The following is a 16,464-nucleotide window of genomic DNA, read 5'->3' on the forward strand; positions in this document are numbered from 1 at the left end:
GAAGGCTGGGGGGCATCGGGTGGGTGGCTCGAGCCGTGCCAGGTGCAGGGTCTGCTGGCTGGGTGCTGACAGGCTTGCACCTGGCACGGGCACCGTAGCCAGCACGTGCCCCTTTAAGGGGTCCGGGGCCAGGAGGGGGGCAGTAAAGTTTCCCTGGTGTTGGCCAGAGTGGCCACCAGGGAAAGCTGGGGAGGGCTAGCCTCCCACTAGTTCGAATTAAGGGGCTACACACCCCTTAATTCGAATTAGTAAGTTCGAACTAGGCTTAATCCTCGTGGAATGAGGATCACCTAGTTCGAACTAAGCGCTCCGTTAGTTCGAATTAAATTCGAACTAACGGAGCGCTAGTGTAGCGCCTATGAAAGTTAGTTCGAACTAACGTCCGTTAGTTCGAACTAACTTTGTAGTGTAGACATACCCTAATAGATTTATTTGGGCAAGAGCTATCAAGGGTAAATAACACTCTGGCTACGTCTACACTGTATCCTTCTTGCAGAAAAGCTTATACAAATGAAGCTCGGTGTGACTATATCGCCACACTTCATTTGCACAATTAATGAGCAGCCGTTTTTGCGCGAGAGGGTTTTGCGCAAAAAAGAGCCATGTAGATGGCTCCTTTTTTCCTCAAAAATCCCCTCTTGCGCAAGAGCCATTCCTTCTCAAACCTCTTGCGCAAAATGGCTGCTCATTAATCATGCAAATGAAGCACGGCAATATTCCACGCCAAGCTTCATTTGCATAAGCCTTTCCACAAGAAAGCTACAGTGTAGATGTAGCCTTTGTTCCTCATATGGTCTCTTAACTGTAACTTAAAGGTTTTTGTTGTTAATTAAAATCCAGGATAAGTAGTACATTGGTGGAAGTTTATATGTCTTAATATGCGTCTCATTGAATTAGGGAAATTTACAGTTACCTTTAAAAAAAATCAATAAAAACATAAAAAACTGTTCTTTAAATCTAAAAATAATTGTAAACATTATTTGGCTTATAGGTTCAGTGATGATGTGAAATGGATGACTGGACGACAACCAAACTTCTACTGGCAGGTGTCATGGAGAATTATTAGCCCTCTGCTTATGCTTATAGTTTTTATTGCCTTTGTTACCCTTCAGACACAGAAGCAACCAAGCTATGGAGCCTGGAACCCTAAATATGTATGTTCTCCAATATTTTTAATTCACTTATTTTCTATAACATGGTATAGTCTTCTCCTCTCCCCTGATGGTTCAAAATTCAAGAACTCACCTGGCAGGTAGGAGAGATATGTTCCCAGTCTTCTCTCTGCCTGACTCAGAGGAAGGATTTGAATCTATACCTCCTACTCCTCCTAGTCACCTGGTCAAAAACAGCCAATTTGTCTTTCTTTTCGGCCAGTGGGTATTTATATGAAGTGGAACAGCTTTAACAGAAGCAACTGAGAGTAACCCAACATCAAAGAGTCAATAGCCTGGGGGTTATGTTGTTCACTTTGGATGGGTGAGAAAGGAGTTCATGTTCCTACTTCAGCATAGATATTCAAATGCTGGCTCTTTCATATCCCAAGGCAAGTGCTATAATGACTGATACATAGGTTATGAGGGAAACACACGAGGGGAAGCTAACTGAAATTTGCTGACAATTTCCAAGTATTTTTGGAACCAAACTAATTACTTCATCTGAGATTTCAGTTTGTTTGATGAACTGAAAATCAATTATTTGTCCAGCTCTACCCAAGTCTCATTTGTGCAAAAGTGGAGACCTGCACATTTCATTCTTTTAAAATACCTTTTCCACATACAATAAACAAACTGCAGAAATTAGGGAGAAAATAAAAAAGCAAAATAATAACTGAAAGTCAAAAGTCATCTCCATCCTCCCAAAACACACAGTTAGTAGCCTGCATTTGTTAAATGTGCAGTTACATCTTACTTGCTTTTTGTACATTTTCAGGATAAGGTCCCATAATCCAGGGCAGCAGTGGCTATGCAGAGCCCCCAGTATCACAATTGGTTCCAAGATTATTATGAAGAGTTTTATTTGACTCTTAGGGTACTCTGGTATCCTGAAATAGCTACCCCATGTCTTCTGAACGTGGATCCGCTGTTTCGGCATCCCTGTAAACCTCATTCCATGAGGGATAAGGAATGTCTCAAAATAGTGTGTTATTTCAAAATTTAGTGCTGCGTAGACATGCCAAATTTCAAAATAGTATATTTAAAAATAAAGTCAAAATAAGATACAGAATTTGCATAGCACAAATTGCGTATCTTATTTTGCGCTAAGAGTGCAGTGTAGACGCACTAAAGAGTGCTATGTTCTTAGAAATTCTCACATACATTTTTCTAAACCATGTGAAGAACAGGTACTACAACAGTGTACCTGTTACCTAGTACTCTGTTTCTATTACTAGCATAATTGTTCATTTTTTTTATTCTTATTTTTTCATAGATGTAGGGGTACGTCTAGACTACATGCCTCTGGCGACAGAGGCATATAGATTAGACTACCCGGCATAGGAAAATGAAGCGGCGATTTAAATAATTGCCGCTTCATTTACATTTACATGGCTGCCGCACTGAGCCGATCAGCTGCTTGTCGGCTCAGCGTGGTAGTCTGGACGCTCCGCGGTCGACATCAAAGGCATTTGTCCATCTCCCAGGTATGCCTGATCCCAGGAGTGGGAGAGGGTGCAAGAGTGAAGTGGGGATGTAGAGTGCAGGAGCGGGGTGGGGTCTGGGCAAGAGGAGGGTGCAGGAGCAGAGGGCCTGCAGGGGGAGTGGCATAGGGCTGGAGTGCTAGCATCAGCTCCCTGATGCTGAGGAGGGATCACCGAGTCTTGGGGGCCAGATCCAGGCAAGCCAGGGGCCAGATCTAGCCCCTGAGACATAGGTTCCCCACCCCTGCTTGAAATCATTGTTCTGGAGTGGGGCTGGGATAAAGGGTTCAGTGTGCAGGCTGACCCAGGGAGAGAGGACAACCCCAATCCTCTTTCTCCACAGCAGCTTGGGGGTAGGTGAAAAGTGCCATGGCATGCAGTCCACGGCCACTGCAGCTATAGTGGGCACAGGTGGGGGAAGGGTGCATGTCCCCCAGCTGGGGGACAGACAGACATACAAATAGACAATCTCTCTGAGGGTATGTCTACACTACCCCGCTAGTTCGAACTAGTGGGGGTAATGTAGTCATCCGCAGTTGCAAATGAAGCCCGTTCCACAAGGCGTACAGCTAGTTCGGATTAGAAGCCTAATCCGAACTAGCTAGTCCGTGCTGCGTGTAGCCGCGCGGCAAGGGGTCCGAACTAGCCGGCATTTAAAAATGGCGCCAGCCGGCTTCATGCAAATGAAGCCCGGGAAATTCAAATCCTGGGCTTCATTTGCAACTGCGGATGACTACATTACCCTCCTAGTTCAAACTAGCGGGCTAGTGTAGACATACCCTGAAATACATAGTAGGTAGCTGTCCCTTTCTCCATCCCTGTCCCTTTCAGGCTTAATGGTATTATAGCTGTTCCAGTCCCCATCTCTGGCCCCTTGCTGCCCTGCCCGTGCGTCTTCCCCCTCCTCTCCCCCGGTGGTCATATTGTAGTACAACTGTGTCTCCTACAAGAACACTCCCTTTCCATTTTATGAGAAACAACTGAATTCCAGGCAGATCCCATTGTCCTGGCACACCCAAACTCTGATCTTGCTTTAAGTTAGGTAAGAGGAAGCTACATATCAAATTTGGTAGTCCTAGCTCTTACCATTTAGGAGGAGTTCTTGACCAAATGGACTCTCAGACAGATGGAAAAATTGACAGAAACACATTTCTAAAACATATAGTAAGATTGATGCAGAGAGTAATGATACCTTCTTGTTATTGATTTTATTTATTTTTATCTCCATAGGAAGGTTTTCCCATGAAGGAGGAGAAAGACTATCCAGCTTGGATACTGGCAATCTGTGTGTTGTTGGTAGTCATCCCTTGTATATCCATACCTACGGTAGCATTCTATCATCTAATCAAAAGAGTGCTAGGAAGGAGAAAAAGGAAGGACTTAAACCCTGTGAACACACTTTCAATGGCACCTCAGGAAAATGATAATGCTTTTTATAATGGTCAAGAATATGTATTCACCCTAACTATAAATCAACAAAAATAAATGTGATTTTTATTGTTAGACATTAACATCATCAGTATTTTTCTTCAAAATACTGTCTGTATCTCCTTATTCTCTAATATTTCTCCTCGTCTCGATTTCTAATAGGTCATTTTCTGCCCATACACATAATTACAGTACTGACAATTAAAAGATAGCATTGAGATATTAGCACCCATATTAATCGATTTGGGTACAATACCCTATATTTTAACTGAACAATTTTTTTTCAGAGAACTATAAATGGTCAGTACTGCACGTTTTCCACAGTATACATGTCAAGTATTTCCTCTCATTTTCAAACAGCTGCACAGTTTTTGTTTCCAGTTAAATCTTTTTCCTTCTACAAACCTCCTCTTGCTCCTTACTTACCACACAAGTTTGAGGCTGTTCCCTTGGCCTCTTTTATCCATTGTCATCTTCTTCTTCCCAGTCAGCCTTAATACTTGGTGCTCTTTGATAATTATCATATGCCACGCTCCCTCCAACTCTTTCTTTTCCTCTCTTATCAAAACTTATCTGTTCCTAAATGCTATCAGCAATAACAAACACCTACAGCTCAGACCAGGGACTGCACTTACCTGCAGGCATCAAATGTAAACTTTTTGTGTTAAAGATTCTCTGTGTTGAACATATGCTAATTCTTGTAAAGCATTCTATGCAACTATACTATAGAAGATTAAATCTGTAGGAGTTCCAAGAAGCAAAATAAAATATTACCAATGAAAAATGAAACTATACTTAAATTAAATATAGATATGATCATCAAAGGGTTATTTAGTTTTATATTGTCTTGTGGTCTTGGCACACCATCAGGTTTTATAGATTCAAATGAAAACCATTTATTTGCTCCAGAAACATAGGCATAGTACTTACAGTCATTGTATCATTAAATTCATTTCCTGTACCATACTCCAATCTTGAAGAAGTGTGGACACACTGCATTTTCTTAACTAATGTTGTAGGAGTTCTTAGGATTGTATTATTGCTTTATAGAATGAATCCAAAATAGCATTTTGTCTCAATTTCTGATCTTGTAACCTGACAGAGATGATGAATTTTGATACTTCTGCTCCAACATATTTAATAAATTTAGGCATGTGTGCTAAAGTATCTTGCTAATGTGGGATTTTAGAAAATATTAATTAAAAGGATAGCAATGAGTCTAAAATGGACTTTTATCAAGTATAAATCTATTCTGATCATAAGAAGTTTTGTTAAATAGACATTATTAGAATCAGATCTGTCAATTTGCAAACACTGCACATTTCTTTACAAAAGCACTCTACTGGCCTCTATTCAGAAGTGTTTGCCACCTCAGAGTGAAATCCCATAAAAGAAACATTAAATGACCCTACTGACAAACTGCAAGAAAGAAAGATCCGGTAACTTCACCTAGGGACACAGAAAGGTATTGCACTTTGATGGTGACTGTATATAATGATTTTTCCCAGTTGTAAAAATAATTTCCCAAATTAATTGAAGCATGAAGTATTTCCATCCACCGTTTTCTCAAATGGAATAGTATCACAGCTGTTCCATTCAGTAAGATATGGGGACTATGGAAAAATGTTTCTATTTGACTTAGTCACTAAAGCCATGGTTTTTGTTATATTAGTAATGTCCAAAACATGAAAATGAGATGAACAAGAATTCAATTTTTTAAATTATTTTTACAAACTCTCAGCAGCCTTGAACTGTAATTTCACTAAGTGGAAATTGGGGGCAAAAACAAGTGAACATAAAAAAAAAATCAGAAGTAATGCACATAATTGTCTACTCTAAATTACACTTTCAAAGGTGGAAACCAAATGAGCTACTATGAAGAACAAAAACCCATCAAAAAGATTTCATAAGATAAAATTTTTATCCAACAGTGAACAATATAAAGTTGGAAACTTTTGAATCTTAAAAGGGCAATTTTTCTATAATCATAGATATGTGTGCTCTTACAGTACTATGTATGTAAAAATAGTCTATGAAAACCATTTATGCACACAATAGTCAAGTAAAGATACATTATGACACAGAATAGTAGAATTTATAAGGGTTTACAAGTACATGCAGCATGAACTCTTTCAATGACCATCTCGATCAGCAGTGTTTCATTAATATATTATTTTATAAGTTATCTATTTAGCATCTAAAAAACCCAAATATCTGACTACTTATGGAAAACATTATCAATTGTGCAGGGAAAACATTTACATATTCCTTTACTTGTCTGTTTATAAACATATTGGGAGGCAGTGACCATCAAAAAGATTTAGAGGTGTCAAACTAATTAATTACTTAAACATGAGTTTCCAGTGTGTCACTGTAGCCAAAAGGGCCAATGCAAGCCTCAGATACATAAACAGGGGGATACTGGGTAAGAATAAATAGTTTATTTTACCTCTGTATGTGGCATTGGTGCTACCACTGCTGGAATACTGTGTCCAGTTCTGGTGCCCACGATTCAAGAAACTGAAGAGGTTCAGAAAAAGATTAAAGAATTAGATAAGGCCTTATAGTAATAGATGCAAGCAAGGAATTCAAACTATTTAGATTACCAAAGACAGGGGTAAAGTGTGATTTGTCAGTCTGTAAGTGCCAACACAGGGAACAAAATAATAGGCTCTACAGTCTATCAGGCAAGATATAACATGATCCAAATTGGAAACAGACAAATTCAAATTGGAAATAAGGTCTAAATTTTTGACTGTTAGGGTATTTAACCATTGGAACAATTTACCAAGGGTTGTGGTGGATTCTGCATTACTGACAATTCTTAAATCAAGACTGACTTTTTTAAACATGTGTTCTAGTTCAAATAGGAATTATTTGGGGGGGAAGTTCTATGGCCTGTGTTATATAGGAAGTCAGACTAGATGATCACAGTGGTCCTTTCTGAGCTTGGAATCTATGAAAATTCCTGCCAATAAAGTTGCCTAAAAGTATACCACTGTGCATGTGCCAGAGAAATCCTGGTGCCCAGCACTTACCTTACACCTAAGTTCCAGGACAATTCACAGACTAGGTCTTCCCAGGACATTCTAGCCAGTGGGCCCTGATTCAATAGCTATTCTTAAAGGCTGACTAAAAGCTGGGGTGCCACTCACAAACCCTGCTGGAGAACATCCCCTGGATAGCTTTTAGCCCACTGGTTAGAACCAGGATGAGGACAAACAAGTTTAAATGACTCCTCTGCACTACTTGAGGCAGGGATTTGAACCCACTTTTCCAGAATGCGACCTAAGCATTGGGCTCTGGCTCTCACGAGGACTCCTATCGAATCTGTTCCTGTTGAATCTGTGTGTATAAATAATTAAAAGATCATTGGAATAATAATTTGAACCTGGATCTTCCATATTCAAGATGAGTTCCCTACCACTAGATTATAAAACGACTCTTGTTTGTTCTCTGGCCCCACGGTGTAGTAAAGCTGAGTCTGAGGATCTAGCCACAAATGTTGCATTTCATGCTGTTAGTTTGACATGCCCTATTTTATGTAAAATCATGTTTACTAGCATTGATCATGTTATCATCCTTTAATTCTTTACTGATGGTGTTACATATCGATCTCTGATTTTCCCCAGGACTGACATCAAGCTAATGGGCCTAGGTGTCTCATTTCATTCCATTTACTCTCAAGAAATATAGACCCAATACTAGCTTCTTTTTTCAGTTCCTTAGAACTTTTCTGGTACTGTATTCCAACACTTGTTAAAAATCAACTATAATGGTTTAGAGACCTTTTAATATTCCTGGGTGCAAGTTATTGAATCTTGCCAAATGTTTAACTATAATAGTTACTGTTTATCACCCTTCCTAGTTACTGATAGACTAGAAAGTATTTAGTTGTCAATGGAAGATGTGAATAGTCATTCTGCTTCTTTCAAAATACAGAATACACTTCTGGTTTTACTATATCATAGAGAAGTTTGCCATCCTTTTCCAGTATAATACCTATTAATTGGCTGGAATTTCATTTGTTCCTGATATATACCTGAGAATTCCTTCTGATTGTATTTAGTCCTACTGGGCACAGACATTTCATTCATAACTTTAGTTTCCCTTACCTATCATCTGCATTTTCTTACCTCTGAATCGGCACTCATTGCTATTTTATTCTTCACTTGTTTATTTTTTATTGGCTGCTTTCACTTCCCCTCTTTATCAGAAGCCTTCTTCTGTGATTGAAGGTGGGGTTGAGTTGGAAATGTAATCTGTCATTTATCTTCATGCACGCCAACTGCCCTTCATTGTGGCAGGGACAGCTGTGTTGCCTAGTAAATGAATTACATCTATAAAATTGCCACAGGTCTCCATGTGATATGAGGAGAAACGCATCTGCCCAGAAAAACTGACCCATTATTTCTGTGCTGAGTTATATAGAGCTTGTGAAGAACAGGAACACACTTGTCTATTCTTGCTGTAGGGATTTTTAGCAGTCTGATAGCACACATGACAATGGCTATACACAATATAGCATCTTATCGATGAGCCGATTTCATCACAAAACCTGTTATATTAAGATTATTCATTATGTACAGAAATAAGATACCACTGTCTACTATTCTCTAGCTTCAGCCTGTGCCTACCCTGTTCTGGGGTCCTTTGTTTCTCTGTCCCAGCATGCAGCACTTCATAGAAACAGACCAGTTGGATAAAGAGCATATACGGTATGTGGCATCCTGATGTATCTTGGAGAGCTTACATTGAAATATACTTTCCCTTGGTTAGATACCTTTCTACAATTGTCTGGCTGAACTAAGACACCGTTTAATTTAACTAAAAGAATAACAAATATGATAACTAACTTATCAAGCCTACATGTTGCTTTAACACAGGGGTGTCCAAACTTTTTTCAAAGAGGGCCAGATCTGAAGAAGTGAACATGTGTGAGGGCTGTCCCCGCACTCTCAGCCCTAAGGCGGAGGGCCCGCAGGGCCGGAGGTGGGCGGAGAGCGCAGGGCACGCCGGCCTCACGGCGGCCCGGGCGCAGGGCGAACCCGCAGCCGAGCGGGGGAGCGGGGCTGCGGACGTGCCCTACAGGGCAGGCTCTAGGACCGCGGAGGCCATGGGTGGCGGCGGTGGCGGCGTGGCCGGAAGCGGCGCGCTGGGCGCGCCAGTTCAAAATTGCGCCGGGGAGCCAGGAGAGGGGGAGAAAGCGGGGGCCGTATTAAATCGGAACACGGGCCGCAATTGGCCCGCGGGCCGGACTTTGGACATGCCTGCTTTAACACAATGTTAAGAGACTGATCAAAACATGTTAAGGGATTTCAGCAGTATTCCTGATCTGCTGTATTGCAAATGCTGCCCCCCCTCCACCCTTTTATGCAAATCCTTTTGTAACAGACTGCTCACTCTTAGTCAATAGCGGGCATTATTAAGTGAATTATTTTCAACTTGCGTGCTTTCTGTTACTTCCCTGACAGATACTAGCATTCTCAGGTACTTTAAGTACATGTCCAAAACTGGTTGCCATCTACAGTAAACTTCCGATAATCCGGCACCGTTAGGACTCAGGGGGTGCCGGATTATCAGATATGCCGGACTATCAGAAGGGGAGGCTATGAGGGATCTGGGGTGGGGTGCGGGGATGCTACCCCAGACCCCCTCATAGCCCTCCTTTCTGATAGTCTAGCTCTGCCCCAGGAGTTCCCGATTCAGCCGCTGCTGGTCAGTTCAGCAGCAGCTGAATTGGGACGCCTGCAGCAGAGCAGCTGGGATGCTGCCGGGTTGGTCCGGTAGCGCCGACCCTTGGCGCCGCAAGACAAACCCGTCAGCACCCCAGCTGCTCTTGGGGATGCCTGGGGCAGAGCAGCTGGGGTGCTGACGGGTTGGTCCCGCAGCGCCGCTCCTCGGCGCTACTGGACCAACCCGGCAACACCCCAGCTGCTCTGCCCCAGGTGTCCCCAAGTCAGCCGCTGCTGAAACTGATCAGCAGCTGACTCCAGAAAGCCAGAGGCAGAGCTGCTCTGCCCCGGGCTTCCTGGTAGAACAGCTGGAGTGCTGCCGGGTAGGTCTAGTAGCGCTGCCCCTCGGGACTGCGGGACCAACCCAGCAGCACCCCAGCTGTCCCGGATTCAGCCGCTGCTGAAATTGACCAGCGGCTGACTCCAGGAAGCCCGAGACAGAGCTGCTCTGCCCCAGCTTCCTGGAGTCAGCCCTGGTCAGTTTCAGCAGCGGCTGAATCGGGACGCCTGGGACAGAGCAGCTGGGGCGCTGCTGGGTTGGTCTGGTAGCGCCAAACCTCGGCGCTGCGGGGACCAACCCAGCAGCACCCCAGCTGCTCTGTCCCAGGTGTACCCAAGTCAGCTGCTGCTGAAACTGACCAGCGACTGATTCCAGGAAGCTGGGGCAGAGCAGCTGTCTCGGGCTTCCTGGAGTCAGCCGCTGGTCAATTTCAGCAGCGGCTGAATCCGGGACAGCTGGGGTGCTGCTGGGTTGGTCCCGCAGTCCCGAGGGGCAGCGCTACTAGACCTACCCGGCAGCACTCCAGCTGTTCTACCCCTGCTTCCCGGATTCAGCGCTGGTCAGTTTTAGCAGCGGCTGAATCAGGGAAGCTGGGGGCAGAGCAGCTTCAATGGTCCGGCTGCCCGGAGCACTTCTGGGTTCCTGATGGTGCCAAGGCCATCAGGAGTGCCGGACCGTCAGATGCTGGACCATCGGAGTTTTACTGTACTTTTCTTTTTTTTCTTTGAGATGATGAAGACTGGAGAAATTCTTTCCTTCAGATTGCAGTGGGATCTGCTCTATTGCTCTGACAGAATCTCTTGTAAAATATTCATGTGAGAGTGCTCCATGAAGAGGAGCAGGAAAGGGGAATTGGAGACAGAGACAAAAAGGAGATGTACAGAGTAACCCAATGTTTAGAGCAGTGGTCAGAAACCTTTTCAAACCAAAGAGCCAAACTACATCAAAATTCAGAACAAGCGATCAACAAAGAGTTAGTATAAGAATGCCCATTTACATGACTGCAAATATACAACTTAATATTATTGCTAATTGACATGATTAATAAAAGCATAAATGAAACGTTATACTCAAGGACTTTATTTAACAAGACTTCTTTTGCTGTGTCTTTTCACACATTTCTTTAAAGTTTGTATCTAACTGATCAAGTTCAGGTTTACTACATGCATTAAAGCAACATGAGTAATTACATGTTTTTAAAATTTTGAATTAATTTTTCATTTTAATTCAAAAAGTTGTAGGCACTTTGGGAATGACAAAAGAGCCATATTTGGTTCCATTCTGAGCATATTTGGCTCAAAAGCCATAGTTGTAGACCCCTAGACTAGAATATCCAAAACCCATTGAGAGTAAGTTGATACAAGACCACACTTGCCCCAAAAAGGGAAGAGTGATTCCCAAAGTGGGGAGTTAGCTCTGAAAACCATAAAAATAATTTGCATTTCCTGACTGCCCCTCAAAAAGTAATGCTTCTGAGGGGCGAGGGAGGGAAGAAGAGCGGCTGAGTTGCTGTGGAAAGCTATGGAAATGTTGTTTCTTCCCAGGTAATGCTGAGGACCTCTAGTGGAAAGAGGATGGTGAGAGCTGTCTTCATACTGTGCACTTCTGCTCCATTGAAAAGGAGTTTTTCCACCAGAGCCTGAACTTCTCTGGGGAAGCCAGACCTTGCAGCCATTCTGAGGTGTGAAAGGCAGTATCTGCTACATCCAATGCAGTCTGCAGATTAGCTTTAGCTATCTGCAGCCAGTCAGCAGCCAAAGACAGGAATTCCTTCCTGAAATCTGATGGCAATTTGTCATAGAAGGTTAAGAATAGTTTGGGGATATTGAAATCCTACCTTGAAAACACAGTTTGATAGTTAGCAAGATGAAAGTGGAGGCTTGTGAGGAACAGGCTTTCCTGCCATATAAAGCTAGTCTCTTCAGCTTCTTTTCAGTGTCACTCTGCTCTGTTTTGCATTCTCAGTGGCCTCCATTACAATCAAGGGCAAAGGGATGGGTGCAAAAACTGTCCTCAACCTGTTGTGATAAACCAGTTTTCAAGACATTTTCTATATATGAGGCTATGGGGATGAAGGAAAAAGATAAGTGACAAGCACATTTACCAGCTGGAAGTAGCAAGGGGGAATGGAAGGGAGCCACAGATGCAGTACTCCACTTGGAAGGAGTGTTTAGAGAAGGGACTTTGTCTGGAACACAGGGCTATATGCACTAGACCAGATACAGACTAGAATACTGCCAGACATAATAGCTCTGAGAAGTCTCAACTCCAAAAGGCTACTATGTCTCTGTTGTGCCATATCAGTTTTCAATATATCATCACTATGCATATAGATTTTATAGCACTGTGGAAATTAAAAGCTCATATTGTAAGTGAGGGGCATATATAGGGGAATCTCTTGATCATATTACCCCAAACATTCACCACAAACTCTACTCCAGCCCCTGTGATGATAGCCAGTTTTCAAGATATTCTGCCTAGACATCCCTAGGAATCTTAAGTTCCTTAATTTTGGGGCAGGGCGGAAGAGATAGGGACTGCTGTACTGGAGGAACTTCTTGACCAAACCACCAAAATTTGCACCACTAACTCTGACTCTGGCCCTTGTGTGGCCCAGCAATAGGATTGTGCATGCCATTTTAATAGAGTTGAAAAGGTCTGCAAAAATTCCACCTTTTGGGTCAGAGTAAGATGTTTGTGTGTTTGTTTTACCCACTGCTTGATTTATCTATATCAGTTTCTGGGAGATGATAATACAGAGCTCTATATAGTACTTTTCATTACTAGATATTCAGACCACCTTTTTTCAAGGTCCTACTGCTCTTGGAGCGATTAAATGTATAGGTATAACCCCTTGCTTTGTATAGACTGTGTAAATGATTGTAGACAGCTGAAATGTACTTTCTATATGTATTTTTATAATAAATGTAAGTTACAGTTGCGTGAGGACATCCCTATTAATACAACTTCAGACATATATACAACTTGCAACCAGGAACAGCTAACAGGACAGTTTGGAGAGGGAGTTCTCCAGGTAAAAGAGGAGTAAAAACGGGACCCTTGTGGAGCTTCTAAAAGGTCTGAAACCTAGAAGCCTCTGTTAATTGGCTGAGCCTCAGTCAGGGGGAGGGGCTACCAGAGCTATATAAGCCGGTGACTCAGCAACCAGGGAGCTTGCAAACAGGAACAGCTAACAGGAGAGTTTGGAGAGGGAGTTTAGAGGGGGAGGTTAGAGGGCACTACTGACTTCGGACCTTTTTAAAAATATAACTCTTAAAATCTATATTCCAGAGGTTTAAAGAGAATCCCAGTTTACACTTAAACTTATTCATTAGAAAAATGGAGACAGAAGCCCAGCAGCAGAGTGGGGGCTATCCTGTTTATTGCGTTGAGTGTAATATGTATGATTACCTGCCCCGTGGGCGGGTGGCGTATGTGTGCACTCGTTGCAAGGAGCTCCTGACCCTCAGAGACCGAATTTGGGCTTTGGAGGCCAGGGTGGCTGAACTGGAGGAGCTAAGGGAGGCAGAGAGCTATGTTGATGAAACTTTCCGGGACACTGTAGTACTGTCCCACCTCCAGTCTCAGAGCCCCAGTGCTCTTAAGGAGGATGAAAGTCTCAAGGGAACAGAGCATTCAATGGGAGCAGAGGGAAATAATCACGTAGTTGGGACCCTCCTCCCAGAGGATGTTGTGGTATCCTCTCGCACTGAGGAGATCTCTGAGGGGGAGGGAGTGCCAGTTAGGAAGAGGCAGGTGTTAGTAGTGGGTGATTCGATCGTTAGAAACATAGATAGTTGGGTTTGTGATGACCGGGAGAACCATATGGTCACTTGCCTGCCTGGTGCGAAGGTTGCGGATCTCTCGAGGCATCTAGATAGACTTATGTGTAGTGCTGGGGAGGAGCCGGTGGTCGTGGTACATGTTGGTACCAATGACATAGGGAAGGGTAGGAGAGATGTCCTGGAGGCTAAAGTTAGGCTGAAATCCAGGACCGCTATGGTGGCATTCTCGGAAATGCTTCCAGTTCCACGCGCAGGGCCAGGTAGGCAGGCAGAGCTTCAGAGTCTCAATGCGTGGATGAGATGATGGTGTAGGGAAGAGGGGTTTAGATTTATTAGGAACTGGGACACTTCTGGGAGAGGGGGAGCCTATACAGGAAGGATGGGCTCCACCTAAACCAGGGTGGAACCAGACTGCTGGCACTAAACATTAAAAAGGCCGTAGAGCAGTTTTTAAACTAAGAGATGGGGGAAAGCCGATTGGTGCGGAGATGCACGTAAATCGGAGGGAGACTTATCTTAGAGGAGAATCCATTGATAGAGATTCTCTAAGCTGTAGTCAGAAAGAGAGGAGGGGAGAGGACAAACCATGGGCCAGAGCAGACAAACAACCGCATTCTAAAGAATCCAATGCATCAGGGAAGGGCAGACAAATAAGCAGTGGCAAATTTTTAAAGTGCTTCTACACAAATGCTAGGAGTCTGACTAATAAGATGGGTGAACTAGAGTACCTCGTATTAAATGAGGAGATTGACATAATAGGCATCACTGAAACCTGGTGGAATGAGGAAAATCTGTGGGACACAATCATACCGGGATATAAAATATATAGAAAGGATAGAGCAGGCTGGGTGGGTGGCGGAGTGGCACTGTATGTGAAAGATAATGTAGAATCAAATGAAATAATAAGAAATTAGCAGTAGGGATATATTACCGACCACCTGACCAGGACAGCGATACTGACATTGAAATGCTGAGGGAAATTAGAGAGGCTACCAAAATAGAGAACTCTATAATAATGGGGGATTTTAATTACCCCCATATTGACTGGATACATGTCCCCTCAGGAAGAGAAGCGGAGATAAAATTTCTCAATGGCTTAAATGACTGCTTCTTGGAGCAGCTGGTGCAGAAACCCACAAGGGGAGAGGCAATTCTCGATTTAGTCCTGAGTGGAGTGCAGGGTCAGGTCCAGGAAATAACCGTTACAGGACCGCTTGGGAATATTGACCATAATATAACAACATTCAACATTCCTGTGGTGGGAAGAACACCTCAGCAATCCAGCACCCTGGCATTTAATTTCAAAAAGGGGAATTACACAAAAATGAGGAGGTTAGTTAAACAGAAATTAAAAGGCACAGTGACGAGAGCCAAATCCCTGAAAGCTGCATGGAAACTTTTTAAAGACACCATAATAGAGGCCCAACTTAAATGTATACCCCAAATTAAAAAACATAGCAAGAGACCTAAAACAGTGTCACCATGGCTCAACCGCCATGTAAAAGAAGCAGTGAGGGACAAAAAGGTATCTTCTAAGAATTGGAAGTCCAATCCTAGTGAGATAAATAGAAAGGAACATAAACACTGTCAAATCAAGTGTAAAAATGTAGTAAGAAAAGCAAAAAAAAAAGATTTTGAGGAACAGCTAGCCAAAAACTCAAAAAGAAATAACAAAATGTTTTTTAAGTACATTAGAAGCAGGAAGCCTGCTAAAAAACCTGTGGGTCCCCTAGATGATCGAGCTATAAAAGGAGCAATCAAGGATGATAAAGCCATTGTGGGGAAACTAAATGATTTCTTTGCTTCAGTCTTCACGGCTGAGGACGTTGGGGAGATTCCCGAATCTGCACCATCCTTTGTGGGTGATGAATCTGAGGAACTGTCCCGGATTGAAGTGTCATTAGAGGAGGTTTTGGAACAAATAGAAAAACTTAATGTTAACAAATCTCCGGGACCAGATGGCATTCATCCAAGGGTTCTAAAAGAACTCAAATGGGAAATTGCTGAGCTATTATCTGTGGTTTGTAACCTATCCTTTAAATCGGCTTCCATACCTAATGACTGGAAGTTAGCCAACGTGACACCAATATTTAAAAAGGGCTCTAGAGGCGATCCTGGCAATTACAGACCGGTAAGTCTACCTTCAGTACCGGGCAAATTAGTCAAAACAATAGTAAAGAATAAAATTGTGAAGCATGTAGAAGAACATAATTTGTTGGACAAAAGTCAACATGGTTCCTGTAAAGGGAAATCCTGTCTTACTAATCTATTAGAGTTCTTTGAAGGGGTTAACAAGCATGCGGATAAGGGGGATCCAGTAGATATAGTATACTTGGATTTTCAGAAAGCCTTTGACAAGGTCCCTCACCAAAGGCTCTTGTGTAAATTACATGGCCATAGGATAAGAGGGAAGGTCCTTTCTTGGACTGCGAACTGGTTAAAAGACAGGAAACAAAGGGTAGGAATAAATGGTAAATTTTCAGATTAGAGAGGGGTAACTAGTGGTGTACCCCAAGGGTCAGTCCTGGGACCAATCCTTTTCAACTTATTCATAAATGATCTGGAGAAAGGGGTAAGCAGTGAGGTAGTAAAGTTTACGGA

The 16,464-nt window shown here is 42.9% G+C and overlaps 1 protein-coding gene across 1 annotated transcript in view; it reads left to right on the forward strand.

Annotated features, from left to right (window-relative positions):
• The window catches only part of LOC102447394 (sodium-dependent neutral amino acid transporter B(0)AT3), a 36,211-nt gene extending 32,065 nt beyond the window's left edge, over positions 1-4,146 (forward strand). The window contains exons 11-12 of the mRNA XM_006137062.4: positions 992-1,154; positions 3,866-4,146. Of these exons, the coding sequence (XP_006137124.3) occupies positions 992-1,154; positions 3,866-4,120 (418 nt within the window). The 3' untranslated portion in view covers positions 4,121-4,146. The remainder of the gene's footprint in view (positions 1-991; positions 1,155-3,865) is intronic.
• Positions 4,147-16,464: the final 12,318 nt, after the last annotated feature.

The sequence above is a fragment of the Pelodiscus sinensis genome, chromosome 2, assembly GCF_049634645.1.
Source record: "Pelodiscus sinensis isolate JC-2024 chromosome 2, ASM4963464v1, whole genome shotgun sequence".
Taxonomy (NCBI): Eukaryota; Metazoa; Chordata; order Testudines; family Trionychidae; genus Pelodiscus; species Pelodiscus sinensis.